Source organism: Typopeltis vanoorti, chromosome 3 (genome assembly GCF_054136105.1).
Source record: "Typopeltis vanoorti isolate ZY-2024b chromosome 3, IOZ_Tvanoo_1.0, whole genome shotgun sequence".
In the NCBI taxonomy this organism is placed as follows: Eukaryota; Metazoa; Arthropoda; class Arachnida; order Uropygi; family Thelyphonidae; genus Typopeltis; species Typopeltis vanoorti.
In genome coordinates this window covers 61,340,305-61,366,870 of record NC_143551.1, presented here as the reverse complement: position 1 = coordinate 61,366,870, position 26,566 = coordinate 61,340,305, and the positions used below count along the sequence as shown (strand labels likewise).

Below are 26,566 nucleotides of genomic sequence, written 5' to 3'. Positions count from 1 at the left end.
CTATCTAGTTAATGAACAGACGAGAATAGAATGACAACTTGGGATTTAGCTGATCAAATTATAGCTATCAGCTTAATTTGGTCAGCTATTTAGGCACAATTTTCAGTGAAGATGACAAATTAAAACAAGAGAATTACAGACTGTTATGATAGGAGGTCAACTGAATAAATTTTTATGGAACATGAATTTTTCTCTTATGGAAAAGAGAGAAATTAAGTCAAACACCAAACTAGCTGTATACATGGCAGTGTTCAAAACAATTTTATCTTATGGATCTGACAGCTGGGTTAAAAATAAAACACTTGATCAAAGACTGGAGATCCCAGATGTGAGATTTCTGAGAAATGTTGAAGCAATGAACAAATGACATCAGTGGCAGAATCATATTAAAAATGAGGATATTAGGAAGGAATTTAATGTTAGCATTCAGGCATGTGTGTGTGAACAGAGCTAACCTGAAGTGGTATGGTCACTTAAAACAGAATGGAAGAGTTAAGGTTAGAAGAATAGGTGTTTTTTATTAGGATGGTGGGGAAGAGATCTATAGGAAGGCTAGGATCTTGTTGGATTGATACAGTACGAAGTGCCTTTAGAAGTCCAAAATATATGATCTAACAATATTGGATTCATGATGTGTAGTAGATTAACATGGAAGAAAATTGTCTATAGGAATGATGTAGCCTTTCATGTAGTACTATCATAATATTCTGTACATACTCTGAGGATACATATCAGGAATTTGATGTCAGAAATTATAAAGACAAATTTTTTTCCTTTCCCCTCTTTTGAAAGACTGAAAACAGGTAGGAACATTGAAACATCAACTGCATCCTGAATGGATCTGTAGAACAAGACTACAAAAAAAAAGTCAAGCAAAGAGAAGTAATTACATGTGGAAAATTATAAACCACCTCAAACTTTCTAGATCCACTTCTAAAATATATGTGGGCTTGGTTCCAACCTTAATGATAGTTCCATTTCCATTCTGTCAAACCTACTTTTACTAATAGAACCTGAACTCTAATTTGCCCATTTATCTCTCTTTTCATAATGACACTGGCTCTTTTGATCTCAAAGGTATGCTTTTGTGAGTGTTTATTTTGATTTCTGATATGTCCTGTCCATTCCAGAGAGAGTGTTTGACAAGTCTACTTTTTTGGATAACAACTTCTTATTTTACATGCTCTTTGTTGTCTTTCTCATGCAGATGCAACCAATCATTCTGAACTTATTGATTTTTTTTTTATTGATTTAATGCTGATTTTTCTTAATAGTGAAGTCAGTGTGTGTGTGTAAGGGGGGGGGGGGCTTCTGATCTTACTTTTGAAAAATCATCTGTAACACATGAAATTTCTCTCCTTGGGATAATTTTAACTCTTGGTTTAAACATAATCACCTCCTCAGCATCCAAGAAATTAAGTTTCCTCTTTTCCTCCAATGTTACTTTTGTTCTGAATAGCTATTAATTCATACAATTGACAATCTGTTCAGTTATCTTATCAGTTCCAATATTTGGAAATGAATGAGTGCTTCCTAAATTTACTTTTTAGGAAGCACTCAAATTTTTGCTGCTTGCATTTTCTCCAGGTATTTCCATGTCACTGTGCAGGATGACACTTTGTGTCCAGTTCTTCTATATGCTATGTTGACTATGTACTTTTTTGTCACATTCACACAAAACACATGAATACCATGTACAACTAGATTGCTAAGCTGATAATATTCAATGGGCTGTTAAAAAAAAGAAAAAAGAAAATGCTCAAAACCTGGTGTCCACAAAACAACCAAGCATGTTTTCCATATTTGACTTTATTAAGTAAAAGTTAGGGGTGCTTAAGGATAGAAGCTGTATAACTAGGGGGAGACCTGCATGTAGCCTTTTAAGGAGTGTATAGAACTGACTGTAGCTTCTGACCTAATGTCCAATCCTAACCTTCTCTTGGTGCATTCTGGCAATTTGTGATTTAGCTGACCAAATTGTAGTCTTAATGCAAAATAATGACATATAATGACAGTTTTTCATGCTGGATGGAACATCAATGAAACAGGGCCCAACTATTGTCGTCAGGAAACCAGGAGGAACAACTCAAAGTCAGTTACTGAAACAAATCTCGGAACACATCCCAATTCAACATCAGCAGAGTTCATGATTCATACTATCAACATAAGACACATCAATGGAAAATAAATGGAACTACCAAATGGTTAAACATGTACCAGATTGATATAAAAAGTGTGACTGAAATAAATAAAAAAAAAAAAACAGGTGAGATCTTTCTAAGCAACAAATGCAAAATGTTATTCTATTATATTATATTCAGGCAATAACAATCAGAGAAAAGGAGTAGCTATAGTATTCAATACTAAATACAAGGATGATCTCCTTGAATAGCAGGCAGTAACAAGTAGAGTGATATGGGCAGATATAAGAATGGAGAATTAGAAAATAAGACTTAATTGTGCATACGATACCACAGAAAGGTCTACTGAGGAAGAAACAGAGGAAATTTTTTGAGGAATTAGAAGAAGGCAGCAGAGTAGGAAATGATTGCCAGACAGACATTGTTTGGGAAAATTTGGAAAAAAGAGTAAAGCTAATAATAATGGTAAGTTCCTGCTGGATTTCTGTTCAGGACATAGACTAGTTATTACTAACATCCTATTCTTACATAAAAATGTGTACAAATTCACATGGAGAGATGTAAGAAATAAGAAAAGTCTCACCTATGTTATTAACAACTGGAAATTATGTTGACTAATATATTAACTAAAATAAATTTAATACTTCCAATATTTTGGAAAAGTCAAATTGCCATCATCAGGGAACAAAATATAAAGAAGTATGTGCAAGTACTACACTAAGTAAGGAAGCCAAAGCATGTCAACTTAGAGTAGGCCTAAAGTCCTAAATTGTGGGTGGCTTGACTGTTGGACTGAAATACAGAGGATGAAAGCTTCCCAAATTTGGTGCAGTTTCATGCAACCAAGTCCACGCAGTTAGCCGAGTGGCTTATGCGCTTTGCAACCATATGCCCGGGGAGGGAGTGTCCTAGGTTCGATTCCCATCAACGACGTGAGGAGCTTAAGGATCTTCCTCAGCCACCACCAAGTTAGCTGGTCTTAGGCGTGGACAGCAGGGTTTTGTCCCCCAGTTTATCCTGGGGGGGTTTTCCTCCTGCAAAGCAGGCAAACCAGCCCTGTGAACACAAGCTTCGACAGAAATGGGATACTAGTGGGAATAAGGAGCAACCAATCTACTCCGTGGGATTATCGGTTACGGAAGCTTACATGGTAAAATGTGTAGGGCCTGTGCGAAAGCATAACATACGATGACCAATGTATTCTAGGGTGCGTGTCCAAAGCATGGTCAGCAAGTTCCAAGTAGCTGTAGTGGTGGAAACATATAGTCTTTATGTTCAGCAATTCTGTTGTTGGCCATAGTAGGATAGTTTAAAACTGCAAGGGATCAGATGAACACCTGGTAGATTAGGGACTGTGGCTGTTCTTCACTGGATTGGATAAAGGATGACAATTTTTATATGGTCTGTAAGTAGTTGTAAGGTTGTATTTTTTTAATATTTTAGATAGCTTTTCAGGTGTTCGCCCCAGATATAAGGAATGGTGACAGCTCTGGTGTGGTCTCTATTCTGGAGAGGTTTGGGGTTTTAATGGTTTTTTTGGATATGGTAAGAATTGGTGCTATTGGTTAAGGTTTTGTAAAGGTGGTCAGGTTCCATTGAGAGGACACTGTTATCTGAATTAATTTAGCCCTGTTATATAAAGTTTTTATAATCCCATACTATTGGGGGGGGGGAGTGATTGTTTGTGAATGTATCCATCGTTTGAATTTGGAAATTGACTTCAGACTCAACTTCCAAATTCTTATTCAGTTTATATAACAGCTCTGGTATCTCCTCCTTATACACTTTTCTTCATTCAATGTAGAAGTATCAGAGCTCCACATTGCATATACTAGGTTGATAGTTTTAGCAAAATGGGCGCTCATTAGTTAAACAATCTTCTGCATTTAGTAGCATTATTCTTTCACATTCATTCTGTCTTCTACTTGCAACATTACAGTAGAAATCTTTTGGTTTGTCTTTAGCTTGCAGAGCCAGTTTCTTTTCATACACTTAGCTTTCCATACAATAGTTGTAACACTTGTGGCCTGCGACATGATTTTCATAACTGACATCATCCTGATGCAAATGGCATTCCTTCCACATCATCTTTTCATAAGAATATACTGCACATCCATTTCATTCCTGCCCTGCTTTTCATTTTTGTCTAACAACCAATACCATGTGACAGAAATTTGTATTCTCCTTAGTTTATCATGATTTCCTGGTTCGTATTTTAGCATTTAATGTTTTCTGCATTGAACATCCATTGACCTGGCACTTCTCAGGTCAATACAGCATAATCACTATCACCAACTGGAGGCAGAACAGTCACATCTTTAACTGAAGCTCTCACTTATGCTGTAATCAATTATACTCTTTGACCTCGAGTTTTCTGTTATCACAGGTTGCTTGAGGACGTTGTCTTGCCACAGCTCAGTAAATTATGCTTCATTCTTCTCATGAGATTTCATTGCTACCCAATATGTTTGGATAATTAAAACGATCCATGATGATTACTCATTTAGCACCCATTACGTTGATTTCATCACCTGAAACTGATTCAATAGGTCTGTAACAGCACCCTACCATATATTTGATCTTATTAGACTATTTCACACCAGATAGCTTAAAGCTAACTGCTACATACAGTTATTAATATTTCAATCATAGCTTTCTACCCTAATTGTACTCAAATAATTCAGTATCATTAGCAGCATGCCACCGTCCTCCCCTATTCTTTCTATCCTTTGCAAAAATATTGTACCCTTTACCCTCGATGGCAGTTAGTATGGTCTCACTATTGTCTATAACCTCAGGCCACAGTGTATTTTCGTCCAGGCAAAAACTCCAATCATTTGTTCTTGATACTCTTGGCATCTGTGTAGACATAATAAGTTAGCTACCTTCAGACTTTTTTTGTATCGATAACTCTATTGTCTGCATGACCACTTGGGTAACTAGCAGAGTGCTATTCATATATCTAATGCCTCACTTATGCAGACATCCTTGAATATATTAAAAAAGTCCAAAACAGATGAGCACACAATAATGCTGCCTCTAAGTGCTTCTTGACTTATAATTCTCGTGTCATCTGTGTAATAATTTCTTTCAGTCTTGAGATTTTGGTAGTTAATTCATTATCAGTCTTATTTGTTTCAGTATTGGCATGTTATTTGTTTGGTGGGACATGCCTTGTTCTCCACTTCACAAGTTAGTATTTCTCTTTTCTGTACTACTGTTCTTGTGCATTTTTGACTTAATGGTACTACTATTATATTACAATATCCCAACAGATATGACATACATGAAATACTTAAAAACATGAAAATCAGCAGTAATGTATATTAAACACTAATAATTGTGAGAAAAAACACAATAAAACAGATAAATATCATTTATTCACAGGAACACCAAACAAACTAACTTTTTGGGATATAAACTCAAACTCATCCATGCAATTTTCATTCATTTATTTCTGTCCTAACTCTTCAGATCCACAAATTAGAATTGAGTTGAATTATCTGTTTTGTTTATTTTGTGTTCTGGCTGATTTCTTTACTCCATGTAAATGTAGTCATCTGGCTGTTCACGATATTAGTCTTGCTTACCATTATCTCTTGCCTTGTTTAACATCTTACAAAAAAATTGCCCAAGTAGCTGAAATATTTTACTTTTGTATAGGTTCACTATTAAGAACACAGTGAAACTTGTAGTTTTTTTTGTGTTCTTGCTTAATTTTCATGTTATTCTACTTAAATATAAAGAGCCAATAGGCTTCATTTCGGCGATATAAACATTATTCAAATTAAGGGGATATTAAATCCCACATTGTTTTAAAACCGAATAAAAACTTAAAGATTGGAATCAGAGAGTTTCATGCTGAATATATAAACTATAAAAGTATCGGCGGTTACTAGCGTGAGCTAATGCAAGTAGTCCTAGTATGTAGTACAATCTCAGGCAACTCGTTGCAAAGGTAGGGAAAGTTCTGATCCCTAATCTTGGTATTTTCCATAATGTAAAAACACATTTCCTAGGAAATGTATGCTGTTATTACATTATGGTGGGAGGTCACTACCCAGACTGGTTTCAGCCTTTTTTTGAGGCTTCATCAGCGAGTAGCTAGACCAAATAGATACCAAAGGGTATAACGAAAAGAACTTATATACTCTGCTACCTTTGCAACGAGTTGCCTGAGATTGTACTACATACTAGGACTACTTGCATTAGCTCACGCTAGTAACCGCCAATACTTTTATAGTTTACTATATTCGGCATGAAACTCTCTGATTCCAATCTTTGAGTTTCTTATTCGGTTTTAAAACAATGTGGGATTTAATATCCCCTTAATTTGAATAATGTTTATATCGCCGGAATGAAGCCTATTGGCTCTTTATATTTAAGTAACTTAATGGTTGCACCTGTTTGACAACTTGTATAGCAGAGTATATAAGTTCTTTTCGCTATACCCTTTGGTATCTATTTGGTCTAGCTACTCACTGATGAAGCCTCAAATATTAATCTTAGGATTAATATCACCTCCCACCATAATGTAATAACAGCATACATTTCCTAGGAAATGTGTTTTTATATTATGGAAAATACCAAGATTAGCGATCAGAACTTTCCCCACCTTTGCAACGAGTTGCCTGAGATTGTACTACATACTAGGACTACTTGCATTAGCTCACGCTAGTAACCACCGATACTTTTATAGATTACTATATTCGGCATGAAACTCTCTAATTCCAATCTTTGAGTTTCTTATTCGGTTTTAAAACCGAACAATGTGGGATTTAATGTTCCCTTAATTTGAATAATGTATTCTATTTTTAATACTGACTTTTCATACCAAATTTTTGCAGCAGTTATTCAATTTACTTATTCTCAAAGTGGTGCAGATTTATTTAAGAAACAATCTTCTGCTTAGCATAAAGAACTGAGCTTCATATTATGTCCTCTTTCGAATCTTAGGATTAATATCACTTTCCTTAATGATGTAGTTCATAGATTATAAAGAGAAGTATAGTGTACCAATCCTGTATTACACTGCTTTGATTTGTGAATTAAGTATGCACTGGTTTATTTTGTTCCATTTAGTTCAGATTTAGTGTTTTGAACAGTTTACTGAATATTTATTCTGTCAAGTGATTTTTTTGAAATCAACAAAACTTAGAGATGCTTATTATATTCCCGGATTTCTCAACATCTGTCCTTTCCACTGATACTTTCGACTGAATGTCAGAATTGTAATTTAGGAATCCCATTCATTTGATACTGTAACACTAATGACACTACTACTACTTTTGAAAGTATATGGGCGACCCTAATGGGATTTCAATTGTAACTCCTATTTATTTATAAGAAATTATAAATCTGTAGCACATGAGCAATTTGAGTGAACTAAGTATCACACTGCTCTAGAATCAACTTTGTACTTTTTCAAGCCATTTCAGGCAGTCTCCAGTAAGCAGGTGGTAGTTTTACACCAGATGATAATGATAATCATTTACCACTTAAAAATGTACACAAACAGATATACCAAATTGAGATAAAAACTCATGGCAAGTATGTGGAAGTCGGAACTCCATCTACCTGGTTAGCCAGGCCACATGCTTTGTTATTATCATATAGTTACTGTGCTGATAGTTTGTTAATTTTGAAATTATTTTGAAAAGTTGTTCATTTGTATCAGTATATGGCAAAAAGATAATGAAATTATAATGCCTTAATATAAGAAGAATTTTTAAACTTTATTTTCAGTACTTCAGGAGATCCCCAAACAAAATATCTGTACATGTATTTCAATCACATGAATTTAGCTCAGAAGTCAACTATTCACACAGATGTGAAGAGACTTGTTCAGGCTTCAGTTCCTCCAGAAGTGGTAAAACTTTTGGCTGACATAAACCTTGACTTGTCAAAGTAAGCTGTAGTTACTTTTTGTTTTTATACTCTGTTATTGATTTTCATTGAAGACAAACTAATTTGGTTATCATTCAAAAAATCTCCTTGTTTCAAAATAATTTGTAGTTCAAATCTTCATAACCTTTTGCTCACAACTTTTTTTAATTATTCTCTGAATACCTGAGAAACAAAAATATTTTGGGAAAATTTGGATAAAAGATCTAATCTAATCTTCTTCTTTCACTATGCGACTTCTTGTTAGTACCACTTCCAACCGACCTGTCACCTAGCCTGCCACTGGTGGTGGTGGTGGTGGGGGGGGTTATATATATATTTTTGACTGTAGTAGCGTATGTTCACAGAGCTGGTTTGCCTGCTTGCGGGATGAAAAAGTCAGATAAACTGGCGGAAAAAAACCTACTGCCCACGCCCAAGACTGGCTAACTTGGCTATGGCTGATGAAGATCCTCAAGTTCCTCACGTCTTCGATTGGAATTGAACCTGGGACACTCCTTCCCCAGGCATATGGTTGCGAAGCGCAAAGTCACTAGGTTAACCATGCGGACAAAAGAGCAAATCTAATAATAATGGCAAATACCTCTTGGATTTCTGCTCAGGACATGGACTGGTTATTATTAACACAATGTTCCAACATAAAAATGTGCACAAAAATTCACATGGAGAAAAGAGGCAAGGAATAAAAAGAGTCTCATTCACTATGTTATTGTTGATGGTGATGTTTTCTCACTGGTGCAGGACATTAGAGTGTACAGATTTGAAATTGGGAGTAATCAACATTTAGTCTTGAGCAGGATAAAATTGAATTTCATGTTGAAAAGAAGAACATGTAAGAAAGTTTTAAAGTGAATAAAAGTTGAGCAGCTCTCAGATATGAACTATAGACTAAAATACACAAACATTATTGAATAAAAAAATGAGAGTTTGAGAACAGGAAACAAATCTTGGAGATTCAGTGGGAAGACCTGAAGAAAACATTGACTGATTCAACCAGAGAGGCATGTGGTGAGATTGTTTGCAAGGATAGGAAAAAAACTGAACTCCATGGTGGACACAGGAAGTTAAAGAGGCAGTGAAGGAAAAGAAGAAAGCATATCAAAATTTCCTGCCAAATAAGTTAGATTGTGCTCTTTGAGAATACAGAGACAAATGTAAGAAAGCTAAACACTGTGTAAAATTAGCTAAACAAAAGTCATGGAAAGACTTTGGTAAGAACATAGAAAATAAATATTAAGAAGATGGCAAGATATTCTGGAGTTGTTGAATAAGTTATAAATGGAGGAAAGAGTGCTGTAAAAGGAATTAGAGATGATAAAGATGACATGAAAACTGAAGAAAAGATATCCTTTGAAGTATGGAGTAATTACTTCAAAAAGTTGCTAAATGAAACGATTATTAACAGCTTAGTGGCAAAAAAATTCAACAAGGATGCAGTCAGGAATACATATCCATACTTGAAGTATTAAAAGTCATCAAAGGCCTGAAATGTGGAAAGGCAGCAGGAGTAGATGATATTTGACCAGAAATGCTCAAGTATGGAGGTATAAAAGTCTTACAGTGGCTGCACTGCATAGTTCAGAGGAACGAATTCCAAATGATTGGAGTAGAGCTCTCATAGTACCCATATATAAAAAAAAGGGAAATAAAACTGAATGCGAGAATTACAGAGGTATTTCTCTACTGAGTGCTGTTCCTGATAAGATTTATGCAAGTACACTTGAGAAACGGTTGAGAAGAATTGTGGAAGGGAAGCTTGGTGAAGAACAAGCTGGATTTAGGCCAAATAGAGGCTGTCAGGATCAAATTTTCACTTTCAAACAAATAGTTGAGAAAGCATGGGAATATAACAGAGATCTGTATTTAAGTTTTGTTGAATTGGAAAAGGCATATGACAAGGTGCCAAGAGAGAGAGAGAGAGAAGCTATTCAATACGCTACAGTTATATGGTGTCAATGGTAAAAAGCACGGTGGTAAAAAACACTGACCAGGCATGCAGTCATGAATACATATCCATACTTGAAGTAGAAAAAGCTATCAAAGGCTTGAAATGTGGAAAGGCAGCAGGAGTAGACGATATTCGACCAGAAATGCTGAAGTACGGTGGTATAAAAGTCTTACAGTGGCTGCACTGCATAGTTCAGAATGCCTGGACAGAGGGATGAATTCCCAATGATTGGAGTAGAGCTCTCATAGTACCCATATATAAAAAGGGAAATAAAACTGAATGTGAGAATTACAGAGGTATTTCTCTACTGAGTGTTCCTGGTAAGATATATGCAAATATACTTGAGAAACGGTTGAGAAGAATTGTGGAAGAAAAGCTTGGTGAAGAACAAGCCAGATTCAGGCCAAAATAGAGGTTGTCAGGATCAGATCTTCACTTTACGACAAATAGTTGAGAAATCATGGGAATATAAGAAAGATCTGTATTTAAGTGTTGTAGATCTGGAAAAGCCGTATGACAGGGTGCCAAGAGAGAAGCTGTTCGAAGTGCTACAGTTGTATCATGTCAATGGAGCATTATATCAAGCAATACTTAATCTTTACTTGAGTTGTAAGTCAGCAGTTAGAATTGAAGGAAGATGGTTTTATGTCAAATCTGGTCTGAGACAATGATGTACATTATCCTCTCTGTTATTTATTATCTATATGGTTTACATTATGAAGGAAAGTGGTATTAAACCTGATATCAAAATTGGAGATGTTAATCTCAGTCTTTACTCTTTGCAGATGATATTGTACTTCTAAATAAATCTGCTACAAGTCTGCAAGATTCCCTGACTAAATTGAATAAGTCTTGTAATATATTTGGTATGAAAATCAGCAATAACTAGGCAGAAACATTGAAAATATCAACTGCATTGTGAATGGAGAACCTATAGAACAAGAAAAACATTTCAGATAATTAGGCACAATTTTTAGTGAAGATTGTAAATTAAATATGGAAATATACAACAGAATCAAAGCTGGCATGGTAGGAAGTCAACTAAACGAATTTATATGGAATAAGAGAGAAATTTGTCAAAACACTAAATTAGCTGTATACAGACAGTGTTCAAACCAATTTAAACTTACTGATCTGAAAGCTGGGTTAGAAAGGACGCTTGACTAAAGACTACAGATATGAGTGTCCTGAGAATGATTAGAGGGGGTGAACCGATGGTATCAGTGGCAATATCATATTAAAAACAAGGATATTAAGTAAGAACTTAACATTGTTAGCACCCAGGAATGTGTTAACAGAGCTAATCTTAGGTAGTATGGTCACTTAAACAGAATGGGAAAGAATGATTAACAGACAAGTGTTCTCTGCCAGGTTGTCTGGAAAAAGACCCCATGAAAGACCAGGATATAGGCCGATTGATACAGTAAAAAGTGCCTTAGAAGATAGAATATAAAATCTAATATAAGAAATTTTGAGTCTTGACAGGTAACAGATTGATTTGGAGGAAAATTGTAGATAGGAAGTTAGTAATGATATAAGTTTTTTTTCATGTAGTATATCATATCCTGTACACCCCTTGAGGGTACATACCATGAATTTGATGATGATGCTGATACCTGATATCAGAAAATCAACAGATAACAAAAATCAAATAATTAGTAACCATTTAAAATGAAATAAAATAATATTCTTTTGGAGTAAATATATCTTCCTAGCATAGATACGTGTGTTACAGCAGCAGCTCTATAGTTAATCTACTACTTCAAGATGTTTTATATGAATATGTATGAATCCTACACACATTGAATTCCTAAATGTAACCTCAAGGGCAGGGGGGATCTACAGGATATACTATGATGGCGTTACATGAAAAATTTACAATATTACTAACTTCCTATTGATAGTTATTTTGTCTGTTATCTTCCAGGACTTCAGTATAGTCGTATCTTACATTTCAATTTTCAAAGCACTTCTAACTGCATCCAATCCATTACGTCTTCATTTTCTCTTGAGACTGTTTACCTGCCATCAAACACCTGTTTTTCGTATCCTTCATCTCCTATTCTGTTTAACTGATCATATCAGCTAGATTAGCTTTGTTCACCCATTCCTGAATGCTATCCAATATCAAGTTTCTTCTTGATGTCCTCATTTTTAATATGATTTTGACATTGATTCCACATGTTCTGTTTCTAATTTTTTTAAGACCACAGTATGTGGTTTCCTGTCTTTGATCAAGTTTTATTTCTTACCCAACTCTTAGACCTGTGAATCAACATGGTTTTAATGCTGTCTTTTGTATATCAACTGATATGGAATTGGACAACTAATTCTGTTGTCCATTTTCATATTTAATTTGTCATCTTCACTAATAAACAGTAAAACATTTATGTTTCCCATTCAGGAATTATCTCATGTTTTCAATGTTCCTGCCTTTCACAACTTTTGTCTTTTTATTTCCGATTTTCATACCAAATGTATTAAAACAAATACAAGGCTGATCTTCTTAAATGGCAGGCAGTCTCAAGTACAGTGATGTGGGCTAACATCAGAATGGGGAATTGGACAATGAGACTTATTTGCACCTATGGTAACACAGAAGGTTCTACTAAGGTAGAAGTGGAGGAATTTTTTGATGCTTTAGAAAAAGCACCTGACACAATGAAAAAGAAAAAGTTGGTCCTTGTTGGGGATCTAAATAGCAGAGTAGGAAATGATTGTCAGACATACAAAAATATTTTGGGAAAATTTGGAGAAAGGAGCAAAGCTAATAATAATGGCAAATACCTGTTGGATTTGTGCTCAGGACATGAACTGGTTATTACTAACACTATGTTCCAACATAAAAATGTGCACAAATTCACATGAAAAGAAGAAGCAAGGAATAAGAAAAGTCTCACTGACTATGTTATTGTTGATAGTGATGTTTTCTCCCTGGTGCAGGACACCAGAGTGTCCAGAGGATTTGAAATTGGATGTAATAATCACTATTTAGTCTTGAGCAGGATAAAATTGAATTTCATATCGAAAAGAATAACATTTAAGAAAGTTTAAAAGTGAATAAAAGTTGAGCAGCTCTCAGATGTGAACTGTACGCTAAAATACACAAAGATTACTGAAGAAAATATGAAAGAGTTTGAGAACAGGAACCAAACCTTGGAGATTCAGTGGCCAGCCTTGAAGAAAACCCTGATTGATTCAGCCAGAGAGGCGTGTGGTGAGGTTGTCTGCAAGGATAGAAAAATCAGAACTGCATAAGTGGACACAGGAAGTTAAAGAGGCAGTAAAGGAAAAGAAGAAAGCATATCAAGTGCTCCTGGCAAATAAGTCAGCTTGTGCTCTTAGAGAACACAGAGACAAATGTAAGAAAGCGAAACACTGTGTAAAACTAGCTAAACAAAAGTCATGGAAGGACTTTGGCAAGAACATAGAAAATAAATATCAAAAAGGTGGCAAGATATTCTGGAGATTGTTGCAGAAGCTCAGAAATGGAGGAAAGAGTGCTGTAAAAGGATATAGAGATGATAAAGGTGAAATGAAAATGGGAGAAAAAGATATCCTTGAAGTATGGAGTAATTACTTTGAAAAATTGCTAAATGAAACAAACAGTGATAGCACAGTGGTAAAAAAACACTCAACAGGCATACAGTCAGGAATACATATCCATATTTGAAGTAGAAAAAGCCATCAAAGGCTTGAAATGTGGAAAGGCATCAGGAGTAGATGATATTCAACCAGAAATGCTGAAGTATGGTGGTATAACAGTCTTACAGTGGCTGCACTGCATAGTTCAGAAAGTGTGGACAGAGGGACGAATTCCCGATGATTGCAGTAGAGCTCTAATAGTACCCATATATATATATATATATATATATATATATATATATAAATATAAAAAGGGGAAATAAAACTGAATGTGAGAATTACAGAGGTATTTCCCTACTGAGTGTTCCTGGCAAGATCTATGCAAGTATACTTGAGAAACGGTTGAGAAGAATTGTGGAAGAGAAGCTTGGTGTAGAACAAGCTAGATTCAGACCAAATAGAGGCTGTCAGGATCAGATCTTCACTTTACGACAAATAGTTGAGAAATCATGGGAATATAACAAAGATCTGTATTTAAGTTTTGTCGATCTGGAAAAGGCATATGACAAGGTGCCAAGAGAGAAGCTATTCAATACGCTACAGTTATATGGTGTCAATGGGGCATTATATCATGCAATAGTTAGTCTTTATTTGAGTTGTAAGTCAGCAGTTTGAATTGAAGAAAGTACAGGAAAATGGTTTAACCACGCTACTGGCCAATATGTCTATAGACGTCAAGGTTATCATGGATGCGAAGGGCATATTAAAATTGTAATACCATTGATATTACATTGAAATATATGATGGATAAGTAGCATATGAGGATACGTATTTGATCCATAATGGCCAGTAAGGTGGTTAATGTTAAATCTGGTGTCAGACAAGGATGTACATTTTATCTCCTCTTTATTCATTATCTATATGGATCACATTATGAAGGAAAGTTGTATTAAACACGATATCAGAATTGGAGATGTTAATGTCAGCTCTTTGCTTTATGCGGACGATGTTATACTTCTAAATAAATCCGCGACAAGTTTGCAAGATTATCTGACTAAACTGAATAACTGTTGTGATAGATATGCTATGAAGGTCAACATTAAAAAGACAAAGACAATGAAAATAGGTAGAATTGTTGAAAATGTCAACTGTGTTGTGAATGGAGAACCTGTGGAACATGTAAAACATTTCAGCTACTTAGGCACGATTTTTAGTTAAGATGGTAAATTAAATATGGAAATAGACAACAGAATCAACAAAGCTGGTATGGTAGGCAGTCAATTGAATAAATTCATATGGAATAAGAGAGAAATTATTCGGAACACTAAATTAGCTGTATACAAGAAAGTGTTCAAACCAGTTTTAACCTATGGATCTGAGAGCTGGGTCAGAAGTAAAACACTTGACCTAAGACTAGAGACCACAGATATGAGAGTCCTGAGAAAGATTAGGGGCATGAACAGATGGCATCAATGGCAATATCATATTAAAAACGAGGATATTAGGAATGAACTTGACATTGTCAGCATCCAAGAATGCGTTAGCATAGCTAATCTCAGGTGGTATGGTCACTTAAACAGGATGGGCGAGGAACGATTAGCAAAACAAGTGTTCTCTGCCAGGTTGGCAGGAAAACGACCCAGAGGAAGATCAAGTATAGGTGGATTGATACGGTACAAAGTGCCTTAGATGACAGAAATATAAGATTTGATAATGTTGGAGTCTTGACAAGTAACAGACTGATTTGGAGGAAAATTGTAAATAGGAAGTTAGTAATGATGTAAATTTTTCATGTAGTACTATCATATCCTGTACACCCCTTGAGGGTACATGTCAGGAATTTGATGATGATGTATTAAAGCCTAACTTAAGGGTCAAAGCAAGATAACTGGGAGGAGATTGAATCATAGTCCTTTGAGGAATGCAGCGAATTGACGATGGTTTCAGACCTAATGTCCAGTCCTCACCTCATGCTGCACCCATTAGTAGGCATCTACCTGGATACTGAATGAATGAGGATGGGCTGGCAATTTGGGATTTAGCCAAAGAAATTCTATTCTTAGTGGCTTAAACCATAATGTGCAGTGATAGTTAAATATGACAGAATTTTATGCCAGCTGGTGTGTTACCTGTTCAACAAAACCTTATTGTTATTGACTGAATATAACATCTTGTATTTGCTACTTAGAAAGATCTCACCTGTTTTTGCCTTGTTTTAGGTCTTCCAGAAACAAGAACATAAATAGGTGAGATCTTTCTAAGCAGTAAATACGAGATGTTATATTCATTCAATAACAATAAGGGGAAAAGGAATAACAGCTATAGTAAGTATTCAACACTAAATATTGAGGATAATCTTCTTGAATGGCATACCATATCAAGTAGAGTGATGTGGGCAAATAACACAGTGGGAGAACTAGACAGTGAGACTGACTTGTGCCAATAATTGCACTGAAGGTTCTGCAAGAAAGAAGGAAGAGGAATTTTTTCGAGACATTAGAAAAGGCAGCTGGCACAACAAAAAAGGGAAAGTTGGAAAGTTGGAGATCAAACAGCAGAGTAAGAAATGATTTCCAAAACATTTCTACATGTCTGGTAAAATTCGGAAAAAAGAGCAAAGCTAATAATAATGGTTAGTACCTGCTGGATTTTTGTTCAGAACTTGGACTAGTTTATTACTAAAACCAGGTTCCAACATCAAAATGTGCACAAATTTGTATGGAGAGAGAAGATGCAAGAAATAGTCTTATTAACTATGTCACCAGTGATAGTGATATCTTCATGCTGGTTCAAGACACAAGAGTGTACAGAGGAAGTAATCACCATCTAGTATTGAGCAGGATAAAATTTAATTTCATATTGAAAAGGAAGAGTGTAAAAAAGTTTTAAAATGAATCAAAGTTAAGCAGCTTTCAACTTTGGTTGAAATTTTAGACTAATATTTCAAATATGCAAATGCTATTCAAGAAGACATTGAAGTTTGAAAACAAGAAGCAAATCATGGAGATTCATTGGCAAACCTGAAGAAAACCAACTGATTCAGCCTGAGAGTCATGTGGTGAGGTTGTCGGCAAGAATTGAAAATCTGAACTCCATGGTGGACTCAGGAAGTTAAAGAGGCAGTCAAAGAAAAGAAGAAAGTATATCAAAAATTCCTGGTAAGTCAGCTTGTGCTCTTAGAGAATACAAAATAAAGTGTAAGAAAGCTAATTGTGACTAGTGGTGTGCCCCAGAGCTCTGACTGCAGCCAGTACTTTAATTTGTATATTAATGACATAGCAGAAGATTTAAGGGGGGGGGGGGGGTATTCTGTTATTTTCTGATGATGCAAAACTGGGAAGAGCAGCAGTTAATAGAGGTGATGTAGATATCCTGCAAGATTTTAAATAAATTGACAATGTAGGCAAGAACAATGGTTGTCAATTTAATGTTGCAAAATGTAAGGAAAATATGTAATCTTTTCATCACTTTGAGATGAAAAGATTACATACTTTGTATCATGTTGATGGTACTAAATTAAATGAAATTGAAGAAGTGATCTGTGGATGATAGTGGATAGAGATTTGAAGTTCAGAGGACATATTGCAAAAGTTAGCAAAATAGCTCAGAGGATTACTTGGATGTTGAATACATTGACAAGTAAAGATAGTCAGGGAGGTTATTATCCCTCTTTATAAGGCTGTGATTTGGCACATGTTGACTACTGTGCACAGATTTGGTCACCTGGATTCCTTGGCGATCAAGCTGATGACAGGTCTGTGGAATGCTCCCTATGAGGATAGATTGAAGGTGTGCGGATTGCAGAGTTTATTGACATCAGAAGAAATGATAGAAAATGATAAGTTACTAAAGAGATTGTATGGGATTGACAAAGAAGAAATTTTTCAGTACATGAGGAGTGTGTGGGGGGGGTCACAACTGGAAATTGTTGTGTAAGAGTGTGTTAGTAAGGGTGTGTGTGGACTAGGTTCTTTGCTTGAAGAGGTGAATGAGTGGAATGGATTGCCAGAGGTAGTTTTGAGTGCCTCAAAATAAGTTGAAGGAGTGGTATGATAAGTATTGTGAGAATAATTGTTATTGCAGGTCTTCCACGATGAGTTATGACTCCATGGAGATCCATGTCATAATAATAATATTCAATTAAAAATGCTCAAATATGTAGGTATAAAAGTTTTACAGTAGCTACATTGTATAAATCAGAAGGCTTGGGGCTTGGTCAGAGGATCAAATTCTGGATGATGGAGTACAGTTCTCAATAGTATCCATCTGTAAAAAAAAAAAAAAAAAAAAAATGAAAGAAGAAGAACGTGTGGAAATAAAATAATGTGAGAATTACAGAATAATTCAATACTAAATGCCTGGTAAGATTTATGTAAATATATTCAAGAAAGAGCTAAAAAATTGTAGAAGGGAAGCTTGAAGAACAAGCTGAATTCAGGCCAAATATCAGGATCAGATTTTCATTTAAAAAAAATAGTTCAGATAACATGGGAACTAAGGATCTGTATTTGACTTTTGTAGATCTGGAAAAGGCATATGACAAAGGTGGCAAAAGAAAAGCTGTTCAAAATGCTACAGTTGGACTCTGTAAATGGGATATTATATATGAAATGCAAGTCAGCAGTTAGAATTGTAAGAGGTACAGGAGGTGGTTTTAATATTAAATCAGGTGTGAGACAATGGTGTTCAGTATCTCCACTGTTATTCATCATCTATTAGGATGGGTGCTGAATTGTCACAAAATACCTCCTTGTGGTGCACCTGGGCAACGTCTTTGGCAGCTAAACTTTCATGACTTGGGAGCCGAACCTGTCTCTCTTTTTTTTTTTTTTTTTTTTTTTTTTTTTGACCTCCCAGCTAATATGTGCAAATTGAAAGGAAACTGGAACAGGAAGAAACAAAGCAGACCTTTTCGAAAAAGTTTTCCAAAACTGACCAAAAAATAAGGGAAACTGAATTCACCCTAAGGATAATACAAATTTGGAGCTACAAATTTGGATGGAAATAATGCTCATAAGTGGCTTTTGCAGTTTTTCTGTAAAATTCTAGAAAGTGGGAACATCCCAAAGGAATTCCTGAGGTGCAAAGTTATAGCCATATAACCGTACTGCATCAGTACGGTTATGTGGCTATAACCATACTGATGCAGCAAATTATTGACCAATATCTTTACTAAGTATTCCCTATAAACTTTTTGAATGATTACTCTATAATCGAATTTACCCATTGATTAATGCCATAGTACCAAATGAACAATCTGGATTCAGAGAGACTTGCAGCTGCTGCAATCAAGTACTTGCCCTTACTACACATATAGAAGCTGGTTTTCAAAAAGGCCTTAAAACCTTAGTAGCATTCATAGATCTGTCCACTGCATACAACACAGTTTGGGTGAATGGACACATACTGAAATTTGCAACTGTAGTACAAGATCCAGTGATGATTAACATTCTAAAGGTACAATTGAATGGTAAAAATAGTCCCTTTAAAGTACTAAAAAATGGACTACCACAGGGCTCTGTGCTAGCTCAGCTCCTCTTTAATTTATACATTAGTGACATGCCTGTAATGTATTTTACAATGTCACGAACATTGTAAAATACATTAAACAGGCTAAGTGGAGATGGGCGGCTGGCAATATTGCCAGATGCAGTGATGGGAGATGGACTAGAAAAACAACAGAGTGAAGACCAATGGATGAAGCAAGACCAAGAAGAAGGTGAAGAGGTGAGATGGATAGGAGAGGCAGAAAACCATGCGATCTGGAAAATCATGGGGGGAAGACCTTCATCCAGCAGTGGCCAGAATCAAAAGATTGAAGGAGAGAGAGTGATATGTCACAAACCTCCTCCTGAAAGTTTGCATATGCAGATGATCTGGTGTTGGGAACTCAGACTAAACACCTGAAAGAGGCCAAGACTGTGCTCAGTTCTGACCGTGAAGTTCTGTACAACTATTACATCAAATGACGTCCCTACCCAAATCCCTCTAAAACTGAAGTTTGCACGTTTCACTTGAACAATCATCAAGTTGATAAATGGCTGAAGATCTCATTCAAAGGAGAAACTTGGGAGCACAACCCCAACCCAAAATATCTCAGAGTCACCTTAGATCGCTCTTCAGGAAGCACCTGGAAAATGTTTGTCAAAAGCTAAAAACTATGAATAATATCATGGAAGCTTGTGTGTTTGGGCTGGGGAGCAGGAGCTAACACTTTAAAATCTGCTGCCCATGCCCTAGTACACTAGGGCATGGGCAGCAGAAAACTGTGCACACTAGGGCATGGGCAGCAGAAAACTGTGCACACTAGGGCATGGGCAGCAGAACACTGTGCAGAAAACTGTGCTTTGGTGTCGTATTCGAGTCATCATGTCAGCAAGGTCGATGTGCAGCTTAACGATACCATGAGAATTATCATGGGTTGCATAAAGTCTACACCTGTTGAGTGGCTACTAACACTCTCTAACATCATACCACCAGACATAAGGAGGAAAGCTGCTACTAACAGAGTGGATAAAATGTATGTGAAATAACTTATCCATCCATAAGGACCTCCAAAATCTACCACCTATTCTGGAAGTCCCACAACCTGATCTGGAAAACTCAGCAAACAGATACATATTCTCCTAAAACTGAATGGAAGAATCGCTGGCTTACTTCAACAATAAAAAATGGACTCCTCATTACAGACCCCACAACAGAGGCCCTTGGTTTTGACTTGTCCAGACGACAATGGAGCACACTCAACCGCCTGAGGACAGGCCATGCCAGATGTGCTACTATGATGTACAAGTGGGGCTTGTGTCAATCCCCAGCACGTGGTGCTGATCAACTAATTGTCAATCATATTATTTAGGACTGCCCACTGCGGAGTTTTAAGGACACATTGACAGATCTGTTCCAGGCTACTCTGGATGCAGTCCAATGGATTAGAAACAATCTGAACTTTAAATTTGTGACTTTTAGTATATATATTCATTTTTTCTATTTGCACAAATCCAACCCATATGAAATGTATCTATATGGATCACATTATGAAGGAAGGTGGTATTAAACCTGATATCAAAATTGGAGGTGTTAATCTCTCTAAATCCATTACCAGTGTGCAGGATTCGATTCCCTGACTACATTGAATAACAGCTGTAATAAATTTAGTATGAAAATCAGCAGTAAAAAGACAAAGACATTGAAAATAGGAAGAAACATTAAAAACATTAGCTGCATCCTGAGTGGAAAAATAGAACAAGTAAAACATTTCAGCTATTTACGCACAATTTTTAGTGAAGATGTGAAATTAAATTTGGAAATAGATACATATTTAGCAGAATTAGCAAAGCTTGTATGATAGGAAGCTGAATAAATTTATATGAAGTAAGAGAGAGATCAATTAGTCAAAACACTAAACTAGTTGTATACAAGATAGTGTTCAAACCCATTTTAACTTATGCATCTTAGAGCTGGGTTAGAAATAAAACACTTGATCAAAGACTGGAGACCACAGGGTTCTGAGAAAGATAAGAGGAGTTAATAAATGGCAGTATATTAAAAATAAAAATATATTAAGAAGGCAGGAAGGAACTTGATATGGTTAGCATGCTGGAGTTTGTGAGCAGAGCTAACCTCAGATGGTAACCAAAATATATGTTAATATTGGAGTCTTGACAGATAACATTATTTTAGCAGAAAATTGTCAATAGGAAGTTAGTACTAGATGATAAAGTTACATCATTACTATCATAGTATTCTGTACACCTCCTCAGGGTACATGTCTGTACATGTATGCAAGAAAAAAAGTAATAAAAAATAAAAGTGCATATACTACACTTCGTGAAACACCACTCTAAATAAATATATATTTATCATTATTATGTGACACCTCCAAGGGCTCATCACTGAAGGGCACTCCACTCTGACACACACATCTCATCTCTCCTACTACTTAATTCTTCCACTACATGCAACTACTATCAATGCCATCACCAACAACAACAGTATTTTTTGTCTGTAAATTGCATGTTCTCATGATGTATTTGCCTGTATGTGGGATGAAAAACTTGAGTTTCCAAAGAAAAAAATCCTATCTTCATATGAGATTGTAGTGGGAGAATTTAGTAGGGGAGACAGTGAAACTTGTGTAGTGTAGTAGAGTGGAGTAGAGGGTCAGTCCTCCTGTGACAAGTCCTTGGACTACTTGGTGTCCAAGGACTTGGTGGTGTCACATGATAATCATAATAACATATTTATTTATAGGTCATGAAAGGATTGCTGAATGAATATGATATGTGAGACAATGAAAATCAGTAGTATATTAACAAGATATGATGGTACTGAATTATGATGGCAAATGATTCTATGCATAGGTTCTGTAGAAGGAAATGCTTGAGTCTTTGGTTGTGGGGTGAGTTTAAAGGAAAAATGTATTTATATGAGGGATGATCTACATTTGAATGTACTTGGTATCAGGAGTCTGGAGAAAAATGAATTGAAAAAAGTAATATATCACTGCTAATCTATGCCTAAGTTGCTCTTAGGTATAGATTAGCAGTGCTACTTTATGCCTAAGAGCAACTTAGTTGTTGCAGTTGTGTTAATGATATGAATGTGCATAATCATGGAATTGATCATAATGAAAAGATGAGATTCTGTGCATGCCTGGTTCTGACATCTGTTTAGGAATGCATAGATGAGGCCTTAGATACAAATAGAGATCTGCAGGTTTTCCAACTTGGTTATTTATTCTATAGAAGTATACACAAACCGGGAGTATTTGGAACAAAGTTTATTGTCTTGGTGAATACATTGTAGCTTCAGATTGTAGGCATTAGTGAAATATGGCTCTCAGATGCAGATATACTAAGTGGTATTGAGTGAAAAAGATAGTATTTTTAGGAAGAATAGGCAAGTTAGAAGAGATCAGGGGGCATGCTATGATATTGACAATGACAGTTTATTATTCTCATCACATATACATGATATTTATAAATATACAATTCAAATATTACTATCGCACTTTCTGTTGGTTTTTACATTTATTTTGTCCTGATTATTTTGTTATAGACAAATAAAAATATTTTCCTTATATATTGAAATAGAGTAAAATACATTATCAAATAGTTTCATAGGCTATAAAAATGTTAGTTAGTGAGTTTTTACAATTTTTTTTATGTGCAACCAAGGGCCGTAGCCATACTGGTTACTAGGAAATTTGCGTGATACAGTCACTGCAAAATCCAGTGACTGGCTATGAGGACTCACGTAACATCTCGTAATTGGACATGATATGTAAGTTATAATGATCTCTTATAGTATACGTTTAAAATAAAGGTCCACATTATTTAGTCCCATGAGGTAGTTTCTCAATCTTTTTTTCTGAATGCATATTCTGAGGTCATTGATTTTATTTCATTTGGGAGTTTCTTGAAGCTGCTTGTTGCTAGGTATTCAGAGGATTTATGAAAACTTTGCCTTGGATTACTGAAAAAAAAGAAGAGCCAAAAGGCTTCACTTTGGTGATGCAAAATTATTCAAATTAAGTGGATATTGCAATATCCATGTAATTTGAATAATTTTGCATCGCCAAAGTGAAGCCTTTTGGCTGTTTTTTTTTTTTTTTTTTTTTTTTTTTCTCCAGTAATTCTTGGTGCCTTTTGTGATGTGACACCTTTTTTGGCAACTCGTATGGTAAAGTATAAGTTCTGCATCACTTCAACCTGATTATTTACATTCTGGATCTGGCTCTCACTGACGAGACCTCAAAAAAGGTCGAAACTGGTCTGGGTAGTGACCCCCCCCCCCCCCATAATGTATAACATCATAACATGACTGCTAGGAGATGTGTTTTACATTATGGGAAATACTAAGGATAGTGATCAGATCTTACTCCACCTTTACTACGAGTTGCCCCTGTCATGAAAGGTTTGCTTATGCTTGGATCCGCCGAAACTTTTATAGTTTCTATATTCGGCACGAAACTCTTGTAGTTTCTCTACTCGGCTTTGAAGTAATGTTGGATTCAATATCCACTTAATTTGAATAACTTTGCCTTGGGTACTACTACTACTAGCAAGTTCTGACCACATGCAGTCTACAAATTCTCAATCTGTCTTCATAATCAATATTCCACAATCCTGATATTTTCAACACTCTCCTTTGTGCTCTCTCCAGTATATCAGAATTACAATGGAACCCAGGAGACCAGACCTGCGCACAATAGTCCAAGTGAGGCCTTATCAAGAGGCAAAATATCATCTCTTAAGTTATTGCACCAAATTGGAGTTGAACCCTTATTAATAAATAAACACTTGGAGTAAAAATCTCTTTAACAGAGATATAAACAATCGTGCAGTCGACTTAACTATTTCTTTTAGAATCCAGAACACTGATTCAAGACCAGATAAAAAAAAAATATATATACTTTAAATAAAATTACATAACTACAAAAATAACTGGATCCAAGGCCTTCTAAAATAAATCTACAGTTTAGAGATTTTTTTATCCAAAAATATTAAAATTATTCATTCTCTGACTCATTCTATTATTGGATTGTTTCACATATAGTTAAAATCACATCTACCAGACTAAACACCTTGTTTTCACAACAGCAAAAATTTTCATCAGAGTCAGTTTCTTTGTTAGGCCCTTTCTGAAAATATAAAATTTTCTTCTTTTCCATGGGATCCTTTTTTTTATCTCCCTTATGTAGCATACAATATTATTCCTCCTGTCTCACTGAAGTATAATATTCTTACCTTATGCAGTTCAATTTGATGCGCAGTTTACTAATTTTTGTACCAGAGAAAGAAGTTAATTCTACTACTTCATAAACAACATATCTAAGTTGAGCTCTTCATGTTAAGTCTACATGAAGAGCTCTACAGTTTCAAATTTCACCAGTTGCTTTTTCCATAGTAATCTGGTGTCCTTAAGACAGAAGTTGAAAGTTTCCATTCAGTATTTCCTCAAACATCAATTAGAACATGGGCTGCAATATCTTTTATTTACTAAATACTTGTCTACAGTCTCAACTCCTCCAGTTTAAAGACTCACAGTTCTATGATTCCTTTTCGGAATCTTCTATTAATATTCTCCCATCTGTCACGTAAAACTTAAAACTTCCGTTCTCAAATTTCCATTAGCTCTCTATTTGTTTTCCTCATTACCCTGATACCGAATGCTCTCTCTGTCAGTTGTCAATCACCCATCAAACTCCTCGGCAAGCATGCACTCCATGTAAATGGCAAGCGAGAAGTTATGTATAATGACTGACACGTCTACGTTAGTGTAAACAGAATGTCTAAACAAACCATCACAAATACCTCCATACTTAATTTTAAATTACAATAAAGAAAATATTTGAAAGTAACATAACCATCAGAATCTAGTAAGTAATCAATTTCAAATGCTTTACATTTCATTTTTACAATAATAATATCAATAACGGGCACATTGCAAGTGCTGATATATGTGTCATGAATCCCAAACTAATGATTATATTAGAATATAGAAACAACTGTAAAAAGATTCATAATTGTCAGTTATGATTATTTTTACATCCTCTCTTTGCATTAATAACATTAGGAAGAATTTGATGGACAGTTCTGCTAATGATGTAAAGATAGTCAAGGTAATCGGGAATGTGATTGACATGCACGCTTGCCGAATGATTCGAATAGGCTGGAATTGTGTGAGAAGTTGTTAGTTGAATGTTAGTAAATGTTCTGACTTTGGTATTGATATATTGTTTGGATTATGCTAAAAGAAACTCATCAGGATAGGAATCTTTAAATTTTGGTAGATGGAAGTTCAGGAGCCATATAATTGCAATACTGAAAAAGTATTGACATACATTGGCAAAGAAGTCATTTGGCCTTGATACAGCCTCACCTAGACTATTGGGAGCAGATCATCTTCTGGCCTCTGTGGTGATGCAGATATAGCAGAGAGGGTGTAAAGGAGAGTGTTAATAGATGATATCGGGACTGTTGAATGTAGATAATGAGAACAGATTAAGAATTTATTATTGCAGACACTAGCAACCAGAAGAAAGAGGGAATGATGTGATATAAACCTACACTTTTGAAAGTTTATATAGGATACCAGTAGATGGAATTTTTCATTTTTAAAATTAAAGGGCATATATGGAAGTTGAGAATGAATGCATTCAAGAAAAGTTGGTGAGAGCTTGAGTTTTCAATCATGGAGCAGTATATGATTGGAATGGGCTTGTCTTTAGATGGGGTTAGTGCAAGTAGTGTGAATGAATGAATTCAAGAAAGGTATGACAGCTAGATATATGACATCCCTCTGAGTCTGTGACTGCCAGGCAGTTTCTAGTAGTAGCATTATATTAATTTTAAGGTTTGTAAATTTTACAAGATTACTTACTGGTTTTATTAAGAATCACAAGCTTTATTATAAAATTGAGATATAAATGAAGGCATCTATTTCTGGTGTTGTGGCAAATCATTGGAAGTAACTCTTTTTTTTTTTTTTTTTTTTTGTGGTTGTTGTTGAATCAAAAAAAAATACTCAAGTTTATAAAACGGATTAAGTTTTTGATATGATAATATTCATATCCAAGCAAACTGAATTTATTTCTGGTTTGGTTAAATTTTATACAGATCAATTTAATTCTTGTATGATCATGTAAATTGTATTGATGTCATTTAGGCTGAATGATACCGGTGAAGTGATTGGAAAAACCCTTAATGATTGCTGGGTAATAGGAAAATTGTCAGATAGGCGAGAGTTCTATGTTGTGCTTCAACAGAAAAATGCCAATATAGTTGATGTCAATGGTGAGAAATAAAGCAAATTCTTATTTTTAACTGTATTTAAATACACTATATACACTATTTTGTAATAAATATGAGGTGTGAGAATGAACCATATTGATATATTTTTTTTTTATTAATGTCAATCCTGGTCATAAAAGTTTGTAAGCTGTTGTATATTTAAGTGCTAAGTTGGCTTAAGCAGATATAGTATA

The 26,566-nt window shown here is 35.3% G+C and overlaps 1 protein-coding gene across 1 annotated transcript in view; it reads left to right on the top strand.

The window, feature by feature from the left end:
* Positions 1 to 26,566, top strand: part of Ccz1 (vacuolar fusion protein CCZ1) — a 173,409-nt gene that overhangs the window by 134,088 nt on the left and 12,755 nt on the right. The window contains exons 11-12 of the mRNA XM_090415643.1: positions 7,887 to 8,048; positions 26,248 to 26,375. Coding sequence (XP_090271769.1) covers positions 7,887 to 8,048; positions 26,248 to 26,375 — 290 coding nt within the window. The remainder of the gene's footprint in view (positions 1 to 7,886; positions 8,049 to 26,247; positions 26,376 to 26,566) is intronic.